We start from the raw sequence: 22,952 nt of genomic DNA, 5'->3' as shown, positions 1-22,952 counted from the left end.
AATTAGAATAAGCAGTGTTTCAAAAGTTCTTTCCAGGCAGGTCTCTGGCTGCCCTGAGTATAGGCCGGTGTTGGGCCGTTGGAAGTTGCTGTGGGGCTGTGAGTGGTAGCAGGTGTATTGGAGGCCCTAATATTTCCTCGGGTAATCGAGTCTTTCTGCAGGAAGCTACTGGAGGACAAGCCATTAGTGCCCGGGCAGTCTTACCATGAAATCAGATAGACCGCGACAGGGCTCAGACATTCTTTTGTTACGGTTCTGCCAGACAGCTTTTCAACCACAAACAGGTCTCCCCCTAGAAGAGAGCCAGGCTCACAGGTCCTTGGTACACATCTCCTCCTTGCAGAGTGAGGGGGTCCCTCCAGGATGGAGTCTTCTGGTGAGACCCCACAAACTTACAGAGTGGAACAATCAAGGCTTATGGATCCAGGCTGGGAGTGGGGAGCGGGGTGGGGGGCAGGGACCCCAAGGCTTGGGTAGTTTGGGTAGAATGCAGAGCAAAGTGGCCACGCAGCAGGCTTCCCCTCCTAATCAGCCCGCTTAGGCTAATATCTGAAACCAGTTAGCCTTCCCGGAAGTGGCGGTGCTGGCTGGGGTGGGCTGAGGGCTACAGGCCCCACGGAGAGGGAGCCAGGGGGCACTGTAGACAATTCACCCTGTGTCGTCCCCAGATGGTCACCCTGGGGAAAAGGACCCGCGTGGCGGTACACAGGATGCTTCCAAAAATTTAATAAATAATGATTTTTTTTTTAAAACTGTATAAACTATAAATTACCATGCAGTCCTTATAATTTAAAATAATTTACAGGTTGAGGTAGGGAGGGGCCCAGGAGCGTGTGGAGGGGCGCTGGGGCGGGAGGGGGCGCGCGTGCGGTCAGACTCGTCTCCCCGCCTTCCTGCTGAGCACACACACACAGGCCGTGTCGATGCGGATGAAGCGCCAGGCAGCCTGCTTGTTGTCCATGGTCAGCGCCTTGACGAAGGTGTGGGTCGTGGTGCAATACGAGTTCCAGTGCTTCGCGTCGATGCCCCGGCACCCGCTGTCCACGGGATTGGGGTCCCGGCACTTGGTCTCAAAAAAGTACTGTTTGAACACGCTGTTGTTGATGTTCACCTCGCCCAGGACCATCACCTCCTTGCCCTTGATGTCCGTGGCCGTGGCCTTGTCCCCCACCCACACGCTGATGCTGTCGCACACGGAGAACTCCCCCTTGTGGAAGACGGGGTGCGCCGCCGAGCGCTTGTTCCTGTGAGTCCTGTTGAAGGAGGCGGAGCCCGCGGCCTCCACGCCCAGGGGCTGCGCGTCGGCCGTGACCGGCGGGGGCCGAGTGCTGAACAGCACGCGTGGGGAGCGCAGGCGCCGCTTCTTAAACAGTTTGGGGTCCACAGTGATGTTGCGGGTCTGCCCGGCCACCCTGGCAGCTATCGGCCCGGCCGGGACGCTGCGGGCTCGGCGGAGGGCTGTGTCCAGGGAATGCTGGAGGCCGGTCCAGGGGGCGTGGGGGCCGGCGCGTCCTGCTGGCACATGGCTCTGCGCGCGCGGCGCTGCCTGGATGCCCGTCAGAAGAGCTGTAATCAGAGTGTAGAACAACATGGACATTACGCTATGCACCTGAAATGAAACAGAAACGAGGGTTATTCACGGAGGGCTGTGTGGTGCGGCGGGCAGGTTCTGGGTGGGCTCGGCATTGACCTTCCGAGAGGCCCACCCGGAGGCCGCCCCTGCTCTGTCGCCAGCCAAGGCGGCCCTGGAATTGACCGTTCAAACCCGGACACTTTGGAGCGTGGAAGGGGGTGCTAGCAACAATGACATGGGGACGGGGGACGATAGGCGTCAACGGGGCCATGCCATCTAAGGGGTGCGCTTTTCCAGGAAGGGGACAGAGCCCCCCCGAAAGGCTGCCCTGTGGCCTGGAACGAACTTGGGACATCACTTCCAGAATCCTTGCAGTTCTCTGCCTGCCAGCTTGAGCAGCAGTGAGCAGGCGGCATGTGCGCATGTGTGTTCATCGGAGAGGCAGGTGGGGTGTGCCGGCCACTTCTCCCCACCACTGCGTCCTGCCTAATGGCTGGAATCCCCCGGAGAGCAGTGGGAACAGCTGCCTGGGACTTGTCTGGAAGCCTTAGCTAGGACATGCCCTCTTCAGACAGCAGCCCTGCCTCAGCTCTGACATCCGGTGACGGAACCCTTGTTACATCCATGAAACATCTTGTTTGGCCCAAAAGTGTCCAGTTCCGGGACCATCTTGATTAGTCAGCTGCCCTCACATATAAACAGAACAGTGATAACCTGTTCTCTTTGTGTGACATTTTAAAACAATTTCAAACGTGTTCGTTTTTAGCTTCTCATTAGTCTGTGGGTTAGGTTAGGGTTTATCATCTCTCGTAGACAAGGAAAGTGATCCACAGAAAATTAACTAATAGGCTTAACATCTCTAGCAAACACTAGAACAGAGAGAGAATCCAAACCTGACCCTTTACTGAGGGGTCCACCCTTCCATCCTTCTTTCCTCCCTCCCTCACTCTCTTTCATTCCTAAACATGTCTTTTCTTTTGATTATTTATTTTCATGTGAGTATAAATCAAATGGCATAGATCTATAATATCTGTCCCCCAAGAGGCAGTACAAACCCCTCTTGAGCATGGGACAGGGCTCCACACTGCATAGAGCTGCCCACCAGTGGCCACCCGCTGGGTCAAGTCACTGTGGAACTAGCTCTGTCCTTGAGCTCACTTTTGGTGAGCTCCGATTCACACTCATAGATGGATATCAAATGTCACCTCCTCTGTGGAGCTTCCCCGGATCTTCTTGTAGCGTTAGGGGCATCCCCTATAGAGGGTGTTCAAATGTTCAATTCTGTCCCTTCCTCCATCTCTCCCCACCCTCGCTCCCACAGGTCATTCTGCTCCCTGCCCACTTGTCCAGCCTGGCACAGATACCAACTTCTTTTTGAGGCCTTCTCAGACAACTCCAATCAAAAATGATCTCTTTCTATTCTCAACTTCAGAAGTCAGTGTGTGTGTGTGTGTGTGTGTGTGTGTGTGTGTCTGCCTACTAAATCAATGTAATGAAAAGAACTCGGCATTGGATCTGGGATTAGAAAACTTTGCTTGGATTCCTGGATCGGCTACTTGTTAGCAAACGGAAGTCACTTAAGTCTTTCTTTCCTCCTTGATCAAAACGGAGCAATAAACATCATTTCACCAGGTTGCTGATGGGATTAAATAGGCGCCCACAAAATCTGAGTTAATTCTGAGTCATTGCTGTCATCAAAGGCTTTGGTCTTCTTCAATTATTGTGGCTTATTCACTCCCCGAGCACACTCCAGCCACGTCTTTTCACAGCACCTTGTTTTGCCTCTGTCAGGCTTCTTTCAAAGCATAACGATTTGAGCCTGTCTCCCCACTGACTTGGAGGGCAGAGCAGCTAGTCACTCCATCCCTGGGCGTGCACCTCCCTTGTCTCAGATATGTAACTCTGTCACCCTCTTAGTGTCATGGCATGGATAATTGTTTTCATGCCTGTCTCCCTGAGAGCTTTGCAAGCTGTGCCGTTTGCATTTAAATATTTCCGGGGCCAGGTGCAGTGCCTGGCATGTAGTAGTATGTCCTCAAGAACTCCGAGGAGAGTGGATGGAAGGGTGAATGCGGATGGTCAGGGAGGCTCTCCATCTGCCCTCTTGCCACCACGGTGCATGGCTTCTTTTGGATTTCGTGCCTATGGCCCAACACTGCATTCCGAATATTTTAAAGTGACACATTCTTCTCAGTACTGTGCTTTTCTGCAGCTGGAAATAGACAGCTCTTTGGTGAGATACCAAGAATAAAACCGCCACATTCTTTTCTCTTTGGTTACTGTGAAAATGTTTGTGTTTGTTCCAATTCTTCAGGCCACACAGAGCAGGCGGTGGCACATCTGGGCTTTTGACCACCACTGGATTTGTCGGCTGATGGCCTTGCAGACAAATGTCCAACCAACTGTCAGAGAACTTGTTATTCAGTGGGCCGTGAATTCAAGCCCTTTGCTTTTGCTCCTTTTCTTGTTTCATTTTTTGCTGCTTCTCAGTGTCTCTTATCAGGTAGATGAAGGGAGAAGAAATGAAACTGATATTCATCCCTTTGTATCCAAATTAGTAACACTTAGAATTTGGATAGAGAAATACATTTTTAAAAGACTAAAAGGGGACCAGCCTGGTGGCTCACATGCAGTTGGAGCTCCGTGCTCCTAACTCCTAAGGCTGCCGGTTTGATTCCCACATGGGCCAGTGGGCTCTCAGCCACAAGGTTGTCAGTTCAACTCCCCGAGTCCCGCAAGGGATGGTGGGCTCGGCCCCCTGCAACTAAGATTGAACACGGCACCTTGAGCTGAGCTGCCTCCTGGATGGCTCAGTTGGTTGGAGCGCGTCCTCTCAACCACAAGGTTGCCGGTTCGACTCTCACAAGGGATGGTGGGCTGTGACCCTTGCAACTAGCAACGGCAACTGGACTTGGAACTGAGCTGTGCCCTCACAACTAAGACTGAAAGGACAACAACTTGAAGCTGAACGGCACCGTGCACAACTAAGATTGAAAGGACAACAACTTGATTTGGAAAAAAAAAGTCCTGGAAGTACACACTGTACCCCAACAAAGTCCTGTTCTCCTTCCCCAATAAAAAAAGAAAAGACTAAAAGGCAGGGTTTTGGGGGGAATGCGGGCCAGATTGCTCCCTGTTTCCCATTTCCAGAGGTCCCCACCTCATCCTAAAGTCTCCCCTTTGGTGAGTGCGTCCTCTTCTAAAGAAACTGACATTTCTGGGCAGTTGAGGCCGGTACCAGGATCTCCAGCCCAACTGCGCTTTTGAAAGCCAGTTCTGAAAGTCCAGCTGCCTGATGGGCAACTCTCCATGGACTCTGACATTTTAAAAGCAAGACACGGGAAACAGAAATCTTCATACTCACAGTCCTCATCACCATATCCCTTTTCCTCTTCCTCGCTCAATAGCCCATTTGGGGGCCACTTACTGATTTACCAGGCAGTCCCACAACTCCTCTCTCTACACACATTTCTCCCCATCCTCCTAAACGCGTTTCTCCATATTTTCCTTCTTCCTGTTACTGGGGCCACGACTGCTTCATCCACCAGCTCCAGACCTCAGCTCAGGACTGGACCCTGCTCTTTCATCCACACCCCCTGCCCCCGATCCAGCCCTTTAGGCTGTGGTTCAACAGCATCTCTTGAAACTGTAACTTCCATTCTCACCTCCATGCTGCCAGTTCAGATCATGCAACAGTTTCCCACGTGATGTCCTGGACCATTATCTCTCTTCTTCCAGTGCTTTCCATCCCAGGCTGCCCACTGAACCTCTTAGAGCACTGCTGTGATCACATCACCCCACTTATAGGACCCAGTGATGAGCTGGCTGTCTAGTGAGTCAACAGGCCCTGCCCTCCGTCTGCTCTCCTTGTGTATTTTGCATTTCAGAACGCCTCATAGGCTCACTCTGTTCTTCCCACCCCACCTCTGGCTCTGGTTCAGACTCTTCTGTGCTAGGGGCATCGTCCCCCCCAGCCCTCCATGTGCCTTTTCTGCTCTCCACCTCTGCAGGTTGGAGCCCTTCCTGTTCTCTTAAACACACACAGAAATGCCAGTTCCACGGGGGAGCTTTTCCTATTTCCAAAGAGACAAACTCTCTCCCCTCCCCATCTCTAAAAGCATTTCCCTCAGGCTCTCTTATTATAGTTGTGTCCTCCTCTTATCCTCCCTTCTTGAGGGCATGCTCCCCGAAGGCAGAAAAGCCTCCTTCCTCTTTGTTGTGTCCAGCTGACCTAGCACTCGCAGGTAACTCCACCTCTAAGAATCAGTGAATGTGTGGACAAGTCTCCTGCCTTCTGTGCTCCTTAATTTCTCCAGCTGAGCGGTAACATTTAAGGTATCTTCCAACGCTGACCTTCTTTGAGTTTAAGAAATTACAGGCATACCTCGGAGATATTGTGGCTTTGGTTACAGACCACCGCAATAAAGTGAGTCACATGAATTTTTTTGGTTTCCGCGTGCATGTAAGTTTTGTTTACACTATGCTGTAGTCTATTAAATGTGCAATAGCATTATATCAAAAAATACATATTTCTGAATTAAAAATACTTTATTGCTAAAAATGCTGACCATCATCTGAGCCTTTAGCGAGTCGTAATATTTTGCTGGTGGAGGGTCCGGCCTCAATGCTAATGAAAATGGAATAAGTGTGAAGCAAAATAGAACAAAGGGTGATAAAACGAGGTATATCTGCACAACGTTTTCTACTCTGCCCAGCAGTCAGTCTGCTGGTTTTACTGAACTGTCTTCACGCGGCTCTTAAAGTCTAATGCTACTTATTAGTTCACCGTCAGGACGAAACACATGGAGCCTGGAGGCATTTAATCAGTAAGTGGAGATTTGCATCATGGACGATTGTTTCATGAAGATTTGAAAACGTTGCAAGTACTGCTCTCGTTTGGGTTTCAGATGAAACGGTGTTATTTAAAAAAATATTTGACTTATAATAGAGTGTCCCTATCATCTTTTTAAATTAAAAAACATCTTTCTTTTTAAAATCCACCAGTACTAGAAAAAGAAAACAACGAGTGTGTTTTCTCTTCTAGGGATACAATGCACAACCCACAGTTTACAAATGAACAGTCTTTCCTTGGCCAAAGTAAACCTGGGGAGGACTTTCATTTAATTATTTTTAAAAACAACCTTTGAAGCCTTATCTCCTGGAGAGACGACTGTCCTTGTGGAGGCTTCACTAAGCAAAGCCCTGTGAACTGAACGATTAACTGGGGAGGACACAATTAGCGACTCAGGAAGAAACATGGTCGTGTAATATGTGAGGGGTCTGTCACTGTCCTGCTCCTACCAACATGGATGACAAACGACTAAGACTGGGGGAACCCATCAGGTGCCTTTGATCCAGCTACTAACAGGCTGCCCAGTTCTCTCACCGTCTCCCAGGCCGGTGATGCACACTGTGAATCTCCAGTCGTAATTCCACACACCCCAGTAATAAGAGAAATTTCCTACACCTGGTGAACCATCTTGACGCAGATTCTGGTCTCCTCTGAATAGGTGATGAGCTGCTGGATGGAGCTAAGCAACTGGCCCACACTGTGTCTGGGATGGCTGATGGCACCAGCAGGCTGGGCAACCTGCCTTTGGAGGTGTGTCGTAGAGGGGAGTAAGATCTTTCCTCCCTTCGAGGGAGTGGTGCCAAGGGCTCTCAGTGATTCTCCGGCTAGAGATTGGATCAGTGAACCAGGGTCACTCAGGGTTAGCGAGAGAGGAAATTCTTGTGGTTGAGGAAACCCAGCCTGTCCTCCTCTTCCATCTTACTCGCCACATTAGGAGAGTGGATCAAGGGTCATCTCTTGTTTTACACTTGGCCTCCGCTCTAAATGTAAACTGGCTGCTGTCTTCAGTTGTAAAGACTCCCCCACTCTCAGCTGTGGAGTGTGCGAGGGAGGTTGTGGCTTCTTCTCAGCTCCCCGGGGAAGGAGCCCTGAGGCTGCAGCGGAGAAAGGCAGAGACGGCAGAGAAGCCAGCGCCTCTGCGAGCATTTCCCAGGGGGCAGCGTGGACTGGAAGAGACGGCAGAGGTGCAGCGCATTGTGCTCACCTGGAGAGCCTGTTAAACCAGATTGCCCCCCAGAGCGTCTGATTCAGTAAGTCTGGGGTCGGGCCTGAGAATATGCATGTCTCTTAAGTTCCCAGGTGACACTGATGCTGCTGATCTGGGGACCCCATTTTGGGAACCGCTAACCTAGTCCTCCAGTCCTTGAACTTTACAGAGGAGAGAAATGGGCCTTGAGAGGCTAAGGGACCCGGGGTGATGCAGCTAATGAGTGGCAGGCTCAGCACCTTCGCGGGGACAGAGGCCCGAGACCCCCCTCCCCACAGACACACACGTTGTAACTGATGGGTCCTGGGCTGTGTTTCCTCAAAATGAAAATTCCATTCAACAGACTGTAAGTCTTACCATCCTTAGGCCACAAATCCAGACACCAGGGACCATTTGGTTATTTAATTATTTTTAAATCTAGTTTGTTAGGTTTCTGGGCCTCACATAGATTTGATCCAAAAAGCACTTAAAATGCCCACGATGGCAATAGGCAGCCAGAAAGCACTAGCAGGGGCAGGTACCTGAGGATTTATTGGTTTACTCCCTGGCAGAATGGAACAAACTCTACGGGTCCTCATTTTTCGAGACCCATCTTAAAATGAATGAGGGGAGGTCATAATTACCATCTATTGGGCATAACCCTCTCATTAACCATCGCAACAAGTCTGGGAGGTAGGCCTTATGGTTCCCATTGTATAGAGGAGGAAACAGAGATGCAGGAAGAGTAAGTACCTCGAGGCAGGCATATACCTGGAGAAAGTGGAGCTCAGAGCCGGGCCCTGTCTCCAGATTGGGAGCTCTCCCCACCCTCCATTCCACGGCCACAAGCAAAGGCGTGATCAGGGACCTCCCGTCTCACAAGGCTGCCTACTCAGCAGACCCGGAGCTGTGCGGAAGCTCTGACTGACTGTCTGTTCAAGGTCCTGTGTTCCGTTACTTTCGAGGTGGGCGACTCAGGTTCCTAGTAGCCGTGGGGCCAGCCTGAGAGCATAAGGACTTCCTCTCGCAGACGGGCTAGGAGAATCACATGTGCTGGATGACTAGGAGCCACCCCAGCCCCCGCGGATGCCCCGTCCTCAGCCTGGGGCTCATTTCCAGCTATCCCGGCAGCTCCAGAGCCAGGAACCTTGATGAGACACATGCTCTCAGGTGCTCACCTCAGTGTGGCCAGGACGGAAAGCTGCTTCCTTGGAAAAGCCGTTATTGGGCCCGGACGCTGAGCTGAGCTTGGGTCCAGCATGCCATCCAGCCGCCTGGACTGCACCGCCACGGGCCAGGACTCTGTGAGAGGAGAGAGCTGGCATTAGCTGGGCACGTCACCACATTCTCTAGCAGACAGGAGAGGAGGGATGTGCCGACAGGACAAAACCCGTATTCCTGAGTTCTGGGGTTTTACCAGCATCAGGGCCCAGCCACCGAAACTGCCCAGGACCTGAGCTGACACAGACCTCCGGTGGTATCTGCCTTTCACTGTCATGCCAAAGCTCTGGGTTTCTGCCTGGGCACAGTCTGTGGCTAATCACATGCCACAGTCTCACACCGGCGTCCTGCTCCAACCGACCCCTAATCTAGCAACAAAATAGAAATCCTTGTGTACATTACACACACGCAGATGTAGCAGACTCGACTCTGGGCCACCCTAAGATAACATTATGCAGAAGAACAAGTCCTGACAATTGGGAGTAAGCTGGTGTTTTGATGAGAATCCAGAGGAGTAATGAGGGCAAATAAGACAACCTGACCACTTGATAGACAACGGAGAGCTCTTACAGAGCTAGCACGGGAATCTTGAGAACCATACTAAAAGTCAGTTTTCAGGAATCAGAAGCTATGGGGATCATACAAAGAGAAAAAAAATTCTACTCAGTTTTAGGTTGTAGTTCCTAGAAGCAGTGGAAGGCTTCTGTTTTCTCACTTGTATAAACCTCGTGTGTGTGTGTGTGTGTGTGTGTGTGTGTGTGTGTATGTGTGTTATTCACTTATTTAGCAATATTTCCTGAGCACCCACTATGTGCCAAGAACTGTTTTTAGTGTTGAGAACATAGCAGTGACTAAGACAGACAGGTCTCAGTTCTCATGGAGCTTATAGTCTTGTATAAATAAAAAAGATATCATCAGACTCTTCATCTGCCATGAAGGAAATAAGTGGGGTATGATGACAGAGGGGGACTGCAGGGTGTAGTGAGGCCCTACTCTGTACAGAATGCTCTGTGAAGAAGAGTTCTCTGAGGAAAGGGCCTGCAAGTTGAGATCTGAAGGATGAGTAGGAACGAGAGAGAGAGCATTTCAGGAATGGTAAGTGCAAAGGCCCTGAGGCGGAAACGAGTCAAAATTACTGAGCATGTAGGGAAGAGTCGTAGGAAATAAGTTGGAGAGGCAGAAGGAGTCCGGTCTGCAGGGACATAGCTAGGAGCTATGGTTTCCTCCTAAAGGCAAAGTGTTTTCAGCAGGAGAGTGATGTGACATTTTTAATGAATGAATGAATGAATGAATGAACTATTATGTCTTTTGTAGAACTTGTAGTAGGGTGGGGTAGCGCCACCCTTGCCCCCAAAACAAGTTCTGGAATGACTTTGTTATCCTTCCTGTCTATATTCTCTTTCTAGCTCTACAAACGCCTTTCCCCATCATGTCTGTTTCCAGTGTGGACCCCCACCAATTATCTTCCTTCCACCCCCTCTTATCTTGTGCCACCGAAACAAATGTCAGTGAAGCTACCATGGCCCCATGGCCCTCACATAGAGGAGCTGGAGGTAGAAAGGGCCCCCAGAGTTGTCCTGCTGCTGGAAATCATGAAATTAAGAACTGAGGTGTTTCCATCCTGCTTCCTTACCCACTCTGCTCGAAATATCCTTTCTGCTTCAGAAGTACCAGCAAAACCTTTCAATATTCCATTGGGGTTCAGGCCAGAGATGAATACTTACTCGAACACCCTAAAATAGCATATTTTCATTCCCTCTCAGGGTTGGGTTTAGCACGGGAGAGGAAGGCCTGTCCCCCAGGGTAAGAAGTGGGCATCCTGGGGTCTGGTTCCATCACTCGTGGGGAAGAGGATCTGATCTCGTCCACAAACTCTTCATCTAGGTGTTTGGCCAAACCTGACTGATTGCTAGGCTGGAACCCAAAGCGCTAAATCCTGGTCCAGTTCACTCTCAGTCTTGGGTAAATCACTTCATATCTTTAAGCATCTCTGAGTTTCCTCCTTCACAAGATGAGGAACTGGCCCCGGCGATAGCTAAGGTCCCCTCCAGCTCTGATTGTCTGTGACTCTACGAGCATTTAATGTTTTCCAGCCCACATCCCTGCTGGGTCCGTAAGAAATACTTTCCCCCATCTAAACACTGGAATTCATTTATTTCATTAATGGAGCACTAAACTTGCAGGCGCTGTGCCAGCCACTGTGTTAGGTGCCAGGGACATGAAGAGTAAGACATAATAACACAACTCCCAGGAGCAAATAACCTAGAGGTGAGGAAAGACAAGCACAGGAACAAGCACTGAAAGCACCACATGATAAGTATAATGCGTATTGAACGTGATATGGAAACTTAGCGGAAAGGAATTAGTTTCATCTGGCCAGTCTGGCCAGAGACCTACGTTCACAGAGGAAGTAACAGCTAAGCAGGGTTCTGAAGGATGAATAGGAGTTCACCAGGGAAGAAGGGAAGGAAAGGCATCCCAGAGCCCCGGAGTTCATGAACTGGCAAGAGCTCCCATATGACTTAGTGGGTCTGGGAGGGGTGAGAGGAGTATGTGATGGGCCTTGTATAGCAGCCAGTGCCTAGGAGTTTGCACCTGCTCACTGCTGGGACCCTGCCGGCTGACATCACTTCTTAGGTGACACCAAAAGCCTCCAATGTTAATCTATGGAACAACCAGAGAAGTAAGAGTGACTCTCTCTGGAAACATTCTGGATATTCCACGGTAAGCCAGGATGGCCTCCGATGTAGATGATTAGAAAGAGAGAGAAGTTCAATCTAAGTAAAAAAAAAAACTCCACAACCTGTAGGCAAACGTGCCTTCTTGGGGATCGACTCTAGACCAACCACTAAAGGTTCTCTGCCCCGTATCTGCAACCTCTGGCTCAAGCCACCTTGGTGCAAGCCCGGGTCCCCTGCCAACCACATCTAGATGCCTGATTGCTATATTGGAGACCCTGTCTAGTATTTCCCATGCATTTGGCCTTCTCTTGTCCAGTGGAGGTACAGGTAGCTTGCTGCTGGAGAGAGCAATTCATTGACTAGAATACTGATACACTAAGCGCTTTTCACAGATACTGCTGTCATTGTTTTTAGACTGATGCTAGTAAAGGTTGGGACTTGAAAATTAAATCTGACCTAAATGTTACCAATTTCTAATGCAAATACGTTAGGAACAAAGTACCAAAATGCATATCTATTTTTATAATCCTGTTTGTTCTCATTGGGTAATCACGTCATCAGAAGCCTCTCGCACTTTTATACTTGGAAATAAATCACAGCCCATCTCAGGACCACGTTCTAGTCCTTCTTGTAGGGCACGAAAGAATGCTATTGAAGTCTGGTGTGCCTCTTCAGGACCCAGACAGCCCTGGCCTGTCCTGGGTCTCGTATTTTAAAGCAGCGATTCTCAAAGTATGAGCCTTAATGGTATCTATCAGCAAAAGCTCAGAACGTGTTAAAAATGCAAATCCTTAGGCCCTACCACAGACCTAGCAATAGGTGCTGAGTGACACCCAACAACGTGTGTTTTAATACTCCCTGCAGGTGACTCTGATGCATTCCTAAGCCTGAGAACCACTGCTTTAGAGGGTTTCACTCTGATCCTCCTCAACTGCAACCACCCCATGGGATCCTGGGCCAAGAGAGAGCGCCAACCTGGAGCCAATCTACTCCTGTGGACTGTCTGCTAGAGTGTGAGTTTCCGTGTTACAGTCAACATTACGTCGAGACCATGCTCTCAGAACCCATGACCAACCAGCCTTGAGTCAGCTAGAACTAGAGGTTCTTCTGCAGACGGCCTGAAGGTAAGACTGGTTGTATGGCCCGTTCGATAAATGCTTGCCTTCATGTCCCCTTGACTTTCTTAAGGTCTCAACGAGATTTTGGTCAATTGCAGCCAAGAAGCTTTGATTAACGGCAAATCATTCAAATTCGAATCAATATGTAGTTTGAGAAACAGCCTGTGTATCATGAGTGAAGGCATCTCGCTAACTTCAGTCAGCATCCTTCAAAGCCCTCCCTGCTGGATCCCACCTCCTACCTCCTGGCTCCCACTTTCTGCTGCCCTTCCCCCTCCCCCCCCAATCCTGTACTGTGGACACACCCTAGAATTACCTGGGGAGCTTTACTAGCTCCTGACACCTGTCCCACCTCCAGAGATTCTGATTTAGCTGGTCTGAAGTGCCACCTGAGTCTCAGTGTTTTATAAAGCTCCCATGGAAAAGCCTGGGCTGAGAACCACGGCTGTACAGGATGAAGGGGACGCTTGACATTGGCTTTGATGAGCTAGGAACTAAGAAAAATTGTCAAGAAATTAATGTATCTCAGAAAATGTAAGGTGCAGGTGTGGTCACATTAGAGGTAATAAGAAAGTGTGAGGGTATAGCTTGTAGACTCTCTGGGGGACATTGTCCCTATGTCCCCTACCCACCCCATCCCCCCATTGTCTAGATATAATTGACATGTGTGAATCGGAAGGTTTTCTTTTTACCCCTGGCATGCCACTTAAAATGTTCTTTGGTGTGGGAGCTATGGTAAGCTTATGAGTAAGCCCAAGGATAACTGGCTGACGTGATGCTTGACCAAAGATTTGGTGATGCTTGACCAAAAAGATGTCTTTGACAACTCCTCACACAAGCTTGGAAGCAATGGCAAATCCCAAGGGCAGCTTACCCCCCATCAAAGATGTTAGAGCAATCGGCATTGTGGGGACAGAGTCCCAGAAAGCAGTTTCCAGGCTCTCGGCCTCATGTGGAGAGGTGCTGGCTCAGATAGTGGATGGCCGTCAGCTGTGGCTGGTTGGCCATCAGCTGTAGCCATTAAGCCATTGGCCACTGATATAACTGCCGCAGCTACGGAGGGGAGCCGAGGAGAGTGAAGGAGGAGACTGAAGGAGAGTAAGGAGAGTCGAGGAGAGTTGGTCGGTTGGCAGCAAAGCGGACAGCAGGTCGCACGTCGTGTAAACCTAGCCTCCAGTGAGACCATAGTGGTATGACTTCCCTACCTATGGCTCCGTGGGTGTTCCTTTTTGGCCTCATCATGTCCTGCGTTTTTATGTGGGGAGCGGGAGCAGAGACCCCGCAGGCCGCCCCGCCGGACACCCCGCACAATAGGCATGAACCGCAGCCTTCCTTCTCCTAGCTTCCACCCGCTAGCGTTCTGCGAGTTGGGAAAACTCACTAAATATGCTGAGCACCGGAACACGTTGCTGACGGCCTAATCTAATGGTTGGTGCTGTTGCTGTGGTTTTCATTGCTGAAACCGGTCCCCTTAATTCTCTCTTCTCTCCATTGGTTCTTACTCTGGGCCTGTACACAAAGAGAAAATTTGGAGTCTTTTGCGTCGCAAGTTTGTTTTCCTAATTTTTAGCCTAATCAGAAGTTTTCTATTATGGATTATGACTGTGAGGTTTGCTGACTAGGAGCTCTTTTTTGGGGGGAAAAAATTCAATTTTGGCCATTTCAAGATGATTTGATGTGTTTTAACTGTTTCGTGGTTTTGGCACATCCAATCGGAAAATAGTGCATCTGCCATCAAGGACGTAGAAGACATTAAGGTTCAGCTAAACCGCTCTTCTTTTTGACTGAAAGTTTCAATGCTGACAATTCTAAAGTGTCTTGCCACGTTTCCTATGAGAAATGTTTCCTAAAGAGAAATGGTCCTATGTCTCCTTTGGAGATTCTGGGGTAAATCACAAAATGCTTCTTAGCATTTCCTGGGAGAGTGAGGCATCTCAAGGCAGAGACCATTGTGGTTGGTTGACCTTGAGCTTCAGAAGCAAAGAACATTTGCTATGAATGTCCGTGACCTTCTGGTATGTGTGGTGGGCCACAGTCTGTGTGGTATTTACCTGACTGGATTCATGAGTTGTGTGATGCCAACACCACAGAGGGGTCTTCAGAGCATGGGTAATTCTGACACACAGCAGCCTTCTGTTATAGAACTGAGGGCAGTATATTTTTGCAAGAATATACTGCTAAATAGCTGTCCCTGTAGTATAGCCCACCAGCTTGGGAAATACTAGTGATATATCTATAATCTACATTTGAGTGCCAAAAACAATCTACTAGTTTTTCAAACTTTTCTGCGACCCTAAGAAAACATCTCCTTGGTTTCAACTGGCTGATCCTTAAACCACAAGAAAAAGAACCATTTCAGCTCTGCTTTTGGCTTCTGCCGGCCTGTTCTTCCCATATTTGGGACTAAGAGCAGACAGAAGTATTGTGGGGAAAAGGGGACTCTCAGGTTGGTTGGAGTCAAAGTTTATATCCAATAATGCCATCGCGGCCTCCGGCCCACTGCAGACCTTGGGTGACCACCTGGGATGGGATAAGTACGTGAATGAAAACAAAACGTTGCCAGTGAATGCAAACTAAGATCCAAGCTCTTTATTCTATTTGCTTTATGGGATTAAATGTCCTCAGCTCTTCTCGAGCTAACCTTTTCCTCTCAGTGTGTGGTATGTTTTCCAAGCAACGGGTCAAGCAATGTTACGACATATAAGTCTATAATGCAATTCAGATGTAACTTCAGAAATTCAGACAAGCTAAAGATCCATAGCCCTGAAAAAGACCAGGAAAAATCGTGGCTTAACAGATGTACAGTGTTCTGGGGCTTTTTAAAATGGCAGGCAGTTCATCCTTCAATGAAAGAGGAATAAGGGACAAGTTATGGGACTCAAATGTAAGGATCCCAATAAAAGGCCACCCTTACTTGTTAAAATGTCAATGAGACAAAGCCATTTCTGTAGGAGCAGCTGGACTTCAGTTTCTTGGCAAACAAATGCTGCATCTCAACCAGCCTGCATCCAAGAACACATAGATCACCAGTACCGTGTTTGCCCGAAAATAAGACCTAACCTAGGAAAATAAGCCCTAGCATGATTTTGCAGAAGGACATCCCCTGAACATAAGCCCTAATGTGTCTTTTGGAGCAAAACTTGATATAAGACCCGGTTTTATTTTCAGGGAAACACAGTAGCTAGCACCAACCACCAGGGGAAACTGAGTCCCAAGGACACATCAGATGCCTTCTCATTCCACACCACTCTGGAGTGACAGCTGCCACAATATCTCCAGCTCCCTTGTTCTTCTGTGCTGACATTTCCTGGCTTGTCTGCTGACTTCACACCCACAAAATCTGACTCAAAGCATGAAAGAGATAACTCAGCCCAGCTTTGCTCAGGCATGCAGCACAGGCAAATTCTAGGTAACCTGAGGCTACGATACGAGCTGGGAAAAAAGACTTTACTTCTGTGTGTGTTTGTCAGGGGGCTTTGTGCTGTTTTAGCTACTTCCTGTGTATGGCTTTAACTCTCCCGGCCCCAAATGGGCTCCTTCCGCACAGTAACACATATGCCTGATGGGGAATGGCGGAATATCATCGAGATGGTTAAATATAATGAAGGGTTATGTGATGGGAATTTTTAAGCTTATTTTAAGAAGTTTCATCTAGCTCTTTCATTATCTCGGGAGGAAAGGTCAGGAGAGATGAAAATTTGCCATCCTTCCTAAAATCACTTGAGTCTCAGATGGTATTTCAGTACATTCCCAATCTTCTAGTGTGCCTCCGTTTAGGTTTCACTTGACCATGACATCACGAATAAAAGAAAAACTCTGCACTGGGGAAATGCACTCCAGAGCTAACAAGAGGCACAGAGTACATCTGTCCCCAGGGACCCAGAACACGGTGGGTAATTAGACATTCAGAGATGAGGGCAGATAGTTTCTCCCCTTAATCACCACACACACACACACACACACACACACCACACACACACACACACACACACACACACACACAGGGGGAGAAGAGGGCGGGGAGATACCAGCCACTCATCTTGCTTCTTCTAAAGATGTAAGTTTGGATGTTTAATTTATAGAGAAATAGAAACTAATTAATTTTAGAATCTCAGATTTTATTTTACATAATTATAGATAATTGGAGCCGTAAAGAAAGGGCCACTGATGACTGTGCAGTCCAGCTTCTTCCCTCGACAGGTGGGCCAACTGAGGCCACAAGGCTTGGGGCCGGTTGCATGCCAGCCTCAGCAGTTATCAGCTGGGCAACTTTTAGCGAATGATGTAATCTCTCTGTGCCTCAGTGTCTCCCCTCAAAAATCGGCATAATTATACTATATCTTCCACATTGGTTTGTTGAGAGGATGAAACAGAATAAGCATTTAGCCCAGTGCCTGGCAACGAGTGGGTGCTGCGTAAATATTAGCGATTCTCATTCATATCATTAAAGACATTCAGCTATAATCAGGCCACGAGTTATTGGCAGGCTGGGTGCAGAACAGCAAGCAATGCCTCGTGGCCATCCCACGTCCCCGTCTGGCTGTCTCTGCAGGAAGAAACCCTGCTTTGCGTCCCAGTCATGGTTGGAATGGCTGGCTGTGCACATGCTCAGCGGCCCCCTCTGAGCATGTGTAGGACAGTCAGTCTGCAGCTGCGGGATGATTATCTGCAATCATTTGCCAACCGTGATGCTGAGTAAGGAACTGAAACATTTGTTTTTGAAATGATCCATTTCCTTCAGGCATGTGGCAGTCAGAGGGAGGGAGCTGCTCTAGTTTAGAGACTCTAGTCTAGAGACTCTAGTTTGGGGAGCCCAGTGCCGTTTGAGTATCCCAAAAACTTGCCAGGCCCTGTAGAGTTAATAGAATCTTGGCTTAGGGAAATTGCTGCCTTACAAGGACTATACAACAGGAAGGTATCCTTGTGGTCAAATTTAGGCTTGGTGATCCAGGGATTTGGGACACATTTAGGCATCTGCTGGATGGTTACCTTCTCGAGGTCTCAGGTGTTTTTCTATCCATGGGACTGTCCCACGTTGGTCACTTCATGAATATTTACTGAAGAAAATTGAAAATTTTCCACACAGCTATGCCAGTGTATTCAAAGAAAATCATTATTTCATATTACATTGGGAAATGACAAGTGCTCCTGATGTATATTCCTGGATAACTGGGTGAGTCCCCCTGTGACTTTGGCAAAGTGGCGTTTTAAGAACGAGAATACCCCATTGGTGAGCTGACAGGTACACTGCGGGAGAACACAGTGTCTCTGCTCTCAGGAGAGACGCTTTCATCACAAGCACCTTCATCACAAGCGCTACAAAGCACACACAGGTGTGCAAAATCAGCTCCTCATTTCCAGCTTGCTTATTTTTCTTGTCTAAAATTTCTTTGGATAAAAGCTGTGCTCCAACCCAGCTGCTTGTAACGTTGTGCAATCCACTGGGATGGCAATCACCTCATTGTTTAGCTACAACCCATGAAAAGATGAAAAAAAGAAAGAAAAAAGCAGAGCACACACATACAGGACGAGGGTGGAGGCGGCGTGATGATAATGAAAACCATTTGTTAGCATTTCACTCCTTTCTTTGTGAATTAGCCGAGTTGCTGGCACCAGGCCTCTGTCTGTGAAGGGAGCAGCACCCCCAAGGCTTTCCAGGGACTCATTCTGCCATGTCACCCTTTGTCCCCAGGAAGGAGGGTGTTTGAGTGACTGCCCCAGCTCCCTCTGGGCCACAGGCACCAGGCCTGTCTCCAATGCTCACCTTCTGTCCCACCCAGGACACGTACCCATCCGCTATGATTATGCATTGACCTTGGTTCTTTGTAAAGTCTGCCTAACCAGACTTTGGTTTACTTTGTGTAAGAAGGGCTCTGCTTTTTGCCTGCAGTGTGTCCATGCCTTGCAGCCCCAGCTTTCTTTTTAACTGTTTCTACTTTTCTTTCTTTGCACAGACCTGATTTCCATATTCCCCAAATATAGATTCAAACATTATTTAGGATAAAACTTTTAAAAGAGAAACGAAACAAGTTCAACAACAAACCCCCCAAAATTCACAACCAGTAGCACAGTATATGTTTGCCTGAGCATGTTTGTTTTGCTCGCATTGTCCCTGAGAGAAGAGTCACCTCGAAGTGACAGGCAAGAGCAGTAGTACCACATGCTCTGTGCATAGTACCTAAGCGCCCCTCCGCTCTCTGCCCGCTTCTCAAATCTATCGCAGTAGTTACACAAGTCAGGTCTCTTATTCAGATCTCTACAACATGGCAGCACTACCACTGCTCCTCACTTCTATCACCATCATGGCCTCCACCACGACCATCGTCACCACCATCATCTCCTCCAACACTTCCCACCACCATCCTATCACCACCCATTACCACCACCAGCATCAACCACGTCCAACATTTTACCATTACCACTCCCACCATCAATACCATCACCGCCACCACCGCCACCACTGAAGAATTGAAGAACTTCCTGGAGTCAGGGAAGACTGACCACTGTCCCCCAAGGCCTCCTCTTAGGCTGTCAATGGAATCAGCAAAACCATAAGAGAGCCAAGCCTGGGGGTCATTTAATCTCTTCCAGAATAGTTGAATGAATTGTCTAGGTCCACATAACTCCCAACTGAACGGGGTCTATTCACCACTATATGAAGGAATGTGATATTCTTGCTTTCCTGTAAATCCCACTGTACTGTTTTCCAGTACCCATTCTGAAAGCTATTTTGTTTTGTTTTTTTAAATTTTTTTCCTCCTGAGATTTTTGTTGTTGTTGTTCTTAACTTGGTATTTCCAATAATGTACATGACATAATTCAGTTCAGACTTTGATAAAATTATCTCAGAAGGGGAATATCTATCACTGTCACAAAGATATTATGTACACACACACACACACACACACACACACACACACACACACACACTCACTCCAAAAGGTAAACAAGGAATTGTATACCTTGGTCCTCCCAAACCAGGCAGGTTCTTCCATTTGCCTGATGTGATGTGTTAAGAAGAAATGCACAGTTTTTGCTGACCATTTTTGAGGTTTTCTATGTTTCACCCCTGAAAATAAGTGGACTTTACGCTTAGCCCCTGCAGAGAGGGGAAGCTCTCCCTGACCCCTCCCCTCAGCTTCCAGAGGAGGCACTCCTCTGACTAGACTGACTCCAGGCAGTGATTGGCTCCTGCCTGTAGGAGGGGAGCTCCCTGGGAGTTAAAGGTCAGGCTCCCCAGTAGGTTCTCTCCCTGGTCCTTCTGTCCAATGAGGAGTAAGGTCCTAGCAGCTGTCCCAGGAGGAGGCCTGGCCAGCTCTCTCGCCTACTTCTTTCTCTCAGACCAAATAAGAAGCGTCTTCTTTCTGAGCCATGAGGGTGAGTATGCCCACATTGGAGGTTTGAGTTTGGGCTTGGGGGGAAAAGGTGGGGGTAGGATGGAAATCCCCCAAAGAGGGCTCTCCCTTAAGCTATCTGAGAGGCAGTGCTAAGGATAGAATTGCCTATATTTTAGGTGTAAAGTTAAATGTAATGTAATATGATGTGCTACTTCACTAGCACCAACTGTAGATTAGAAGTAAATACAACTACTACCACTAAGAATAACATTTATTGTGTATTATGTGCCAGACACTATACTAAGGGATTTCTATATATTCTCTTTTAAAATACTTATTAAACATTTTCTGAGGTCAGTATTATCCCCATTTTCCAGATAAGGAAACTTCAACTCAGCATGAAGTGGGGAAGTACAAGGTCACACTGCTTAGGGGATGGGATGATGGACAGGCGAACAAGAGCCCTGTCTCTCGCTCTGTGGTCCACTCCCCTTCACCTCACTCGAGATTGCTCCCAAATCTGACCATGCAAAGGAGCAATAGCTTTGTCCTCTGTGTTTTGCGTTGAGGTCCATTTCTGCTTCTATGAATAATGTGTAGGTTAGGATGCTGCCTATTTTCTATTCTTGAATTTACCTAATTTCTTTTTAAAGCCCAGTGCTGATTTTCTATTTATAAAATTCCTTGACTTCTCCACTTGTCTGTCATGAGACTCTCCTTGTTTACACCCTTGAGGGAGCCCACAGACCATACTTCCCCCTCACTGAAATACTCTCACCACCAAGAAACAGATTCTGGAAGGACCCACTCTTCTCTAAGATGTGTAGGCACAGCAGATAACTGCTTAGAATGTGCAGTTGTTTCTTACTGAGCAATTTGTAGACATTGGAATGTGGCTATTCCATGTACTCTCATACATTTTCTGGGTAAGATTTAACTCCTAATTGTGAGACCATGAAGGAAAAAAAAAACCCACAGGCAAGACAAGAACTACTCACTCTGGGTTGGGATGTGATTCTCTTTTGGTTGGCTTTTTGGGTGTAAAGACCAAGCCAGGGGCTGGTGAAGCCAAGCGGCATCTGTTAATATTTCCATTCATGGACATGCAATAGAAAACCATTTCATACATTTACAGGAAAACATCAAATATAATATCTTTGTTGAGCTTAATCAGAACCAGAGTAAAATTCCAGGCGCCAAGAATAGAAACGTACCCTAATGATTTCATTTGTAGTCCAAAATATACAGTGTTTTCTCGGCTTGCTCTGTTTGTCACTTTCTAAAACAAGAAGTTACCAAGCTATAACTTTGGTTTGAGGGGTGGGAGGAAAGCAATAAACACTGAACAGAAATGCAAAGAGATTGAATGTCAACGGTCCTTGGTGGATGAACATTCAGAAGTGAATTCCATTTGTGAATTGTGGACTGTGTCTCCCAGAACTGTGTGAATGACCCAAGCAGCATTCCATTGTCCAGGCTTTATGCTCTCAGCAGTGAGTATTTCCTATAACAGAGGTGAACCACAGGTAAAGAAGAGGAGGTCGAGTTACCATCAGTGTATTTTTTAGGCAGACAGAGATGTTTTCATTGTTAGCAGGTGAAAGGAGAACCTCATGCTATGAAAAACAGACAGCACACCTAGACAGAAGAGAAGCAGCTCCTTCTGATTTGCCATACTGAATTGAGGAATGATGCGGCTATGTGTGAAGTATTGGTAGTTTTCATTTTAAGCTTTGGAGTGAAAATCTGGCAGTCTCTTTAGCCCACCAGCCTAATGCCTCTAGAAACTCTCTTTAAAAGAGACAGAGTCACTGTCTTCTTTTAGTGTCTCATGAATAGGGTGAGCAGGAAGGGGCAAGTCATAAGAAGCTCTTCACCAGTGAGCAATGACGATCACCTACAAGATAACAGTGACATTTTAGCAGACACGTCAGAAGGGCACACACTGGGCCGTGAGCTATGTGGCTTGGCCCCGTCCCCACCGGGCACCATGGGGATCTGAGTAATGCTGGCACTGAGGACAGCCCTGGCTCTGGTGCTGGATCTGCTGCTTTTAATTAGGGGCCAGCCTGGGGCTGAGTCCAGGTCAAGGATAGAGCGAGAAATACCCATCTCATTTCCTATCAGCTTGGAGCTGGACGAGTGTCTGCGGCATGAATGGATGAGTCCTGCACAGATGGAATCAGACCAGCCCAACACTTACCTGCAGGCATGGGGACAAGCTAAGTGAGCTGGGATTTACCCCCCCCCATAAGGGAACCTGATGTCATTGTCGAGATAAAGTGAAGAAGTCGAATGAGAAAGGTGCAACTAGAGTAAGAAGCAATTGAGTGAGGAGGGGAGTGGGAGAAAGAGCAAGGACAGTAAATGAGAGCAGAGAGAGAAGGCAAGAAAATGACAAAGGGGAGTGGACAAAGAAAGGAGGGTGAGGAGGGATAGGGCAAAGGGCAAAGGAGGAATAGCAAGGGGAGGAAGAGATACCAGAGAGAGAAGGAAATAGAAGAAAAAGGCAGAAGTTGGGAGAAGACTTTGAAGATGGCCTCTCCTCAGCTTTAGTGAAGTGGAATAAACCCTTGCACACATCACAGACTCACACCTCTTAGCTTGTGCTGGTGAGATGTGATTCCTGGATTTCCCTAGAGAAAAAGCCCAACTAATAGGTAAACAGAGCCATTAGCAACTTCCCCACAAAGAACCCAGATTTCGTTGAACTGGCTTCTGGTAACCTTACCAGATAATCTCGATCATGTTTCAATTCACTGTCTATTAGAGCATGACTTTTGCTGGAAAAATCCCATTTGAGCCCAAACCCAGTGATAACAGTGCCTTGGCAGAGTGACACAGTGATTTCATTCCATAGGTTAAGACAAGGCCACATCCCAAGGTACACAACAACTTTAACACAAAAGTCCTCCATCACAGAGCCGCTGTGCTGGGTGTGCCAGACTGACACTTCTAATAAACGAGATTGAATGACCTCACCA

At 48.0% G+C, this 22,952-nt stretch overlaps 1 protein-coding gene across 1 annotated transcript in view; it reads right to left on the bottom strand.

Moving 5' to 3' along the window:
- Nucleotides 1-712: 712 nt before the first annotated feature.
- The window catches only part of NGF (nerve growth factor), a 51,662-nt gene continuing 29,422 nt past the window's right edge, over nt 713-22,952 (bottom strand). Inside the window, exons 2-3 of the mRNA XM_081025167.1 lie at nt 8,790-8,913; nt 713-1,609 (exon numbers count right to left, since the gene is read on the bottom strand). Of these exons, the coding sequence (XP_080881293.1) occupies nt 872-1,597 (726 nt within the window). The 5' untranslated portion in view covers nt 1,598-1,609; nt 8,790-8,913 and the 3' untranslated portion in view covers nt 713-871. The remainder of the gene's footprint in view (nt 1,610-8,789; nt 8,914-22,952) is intronic.

The sequence above is a fragment of the Rhinolophus hipposideros genome (assembly GCF_964194185.1).
Source record: "Rhinolophus hipposideros genome assembly, chromosome: 19".
NCBI lineage: Eukaryota > Metazoa > Chordata > Mammalia > Chiroptera > Rhinolophidae > Rhinolophus > Rhinolophus hipposideros.
Note: the sequence above shows the minus strand (reverse complement) of the source record. Positions and strands in the feature narration are given on the sequence as shown.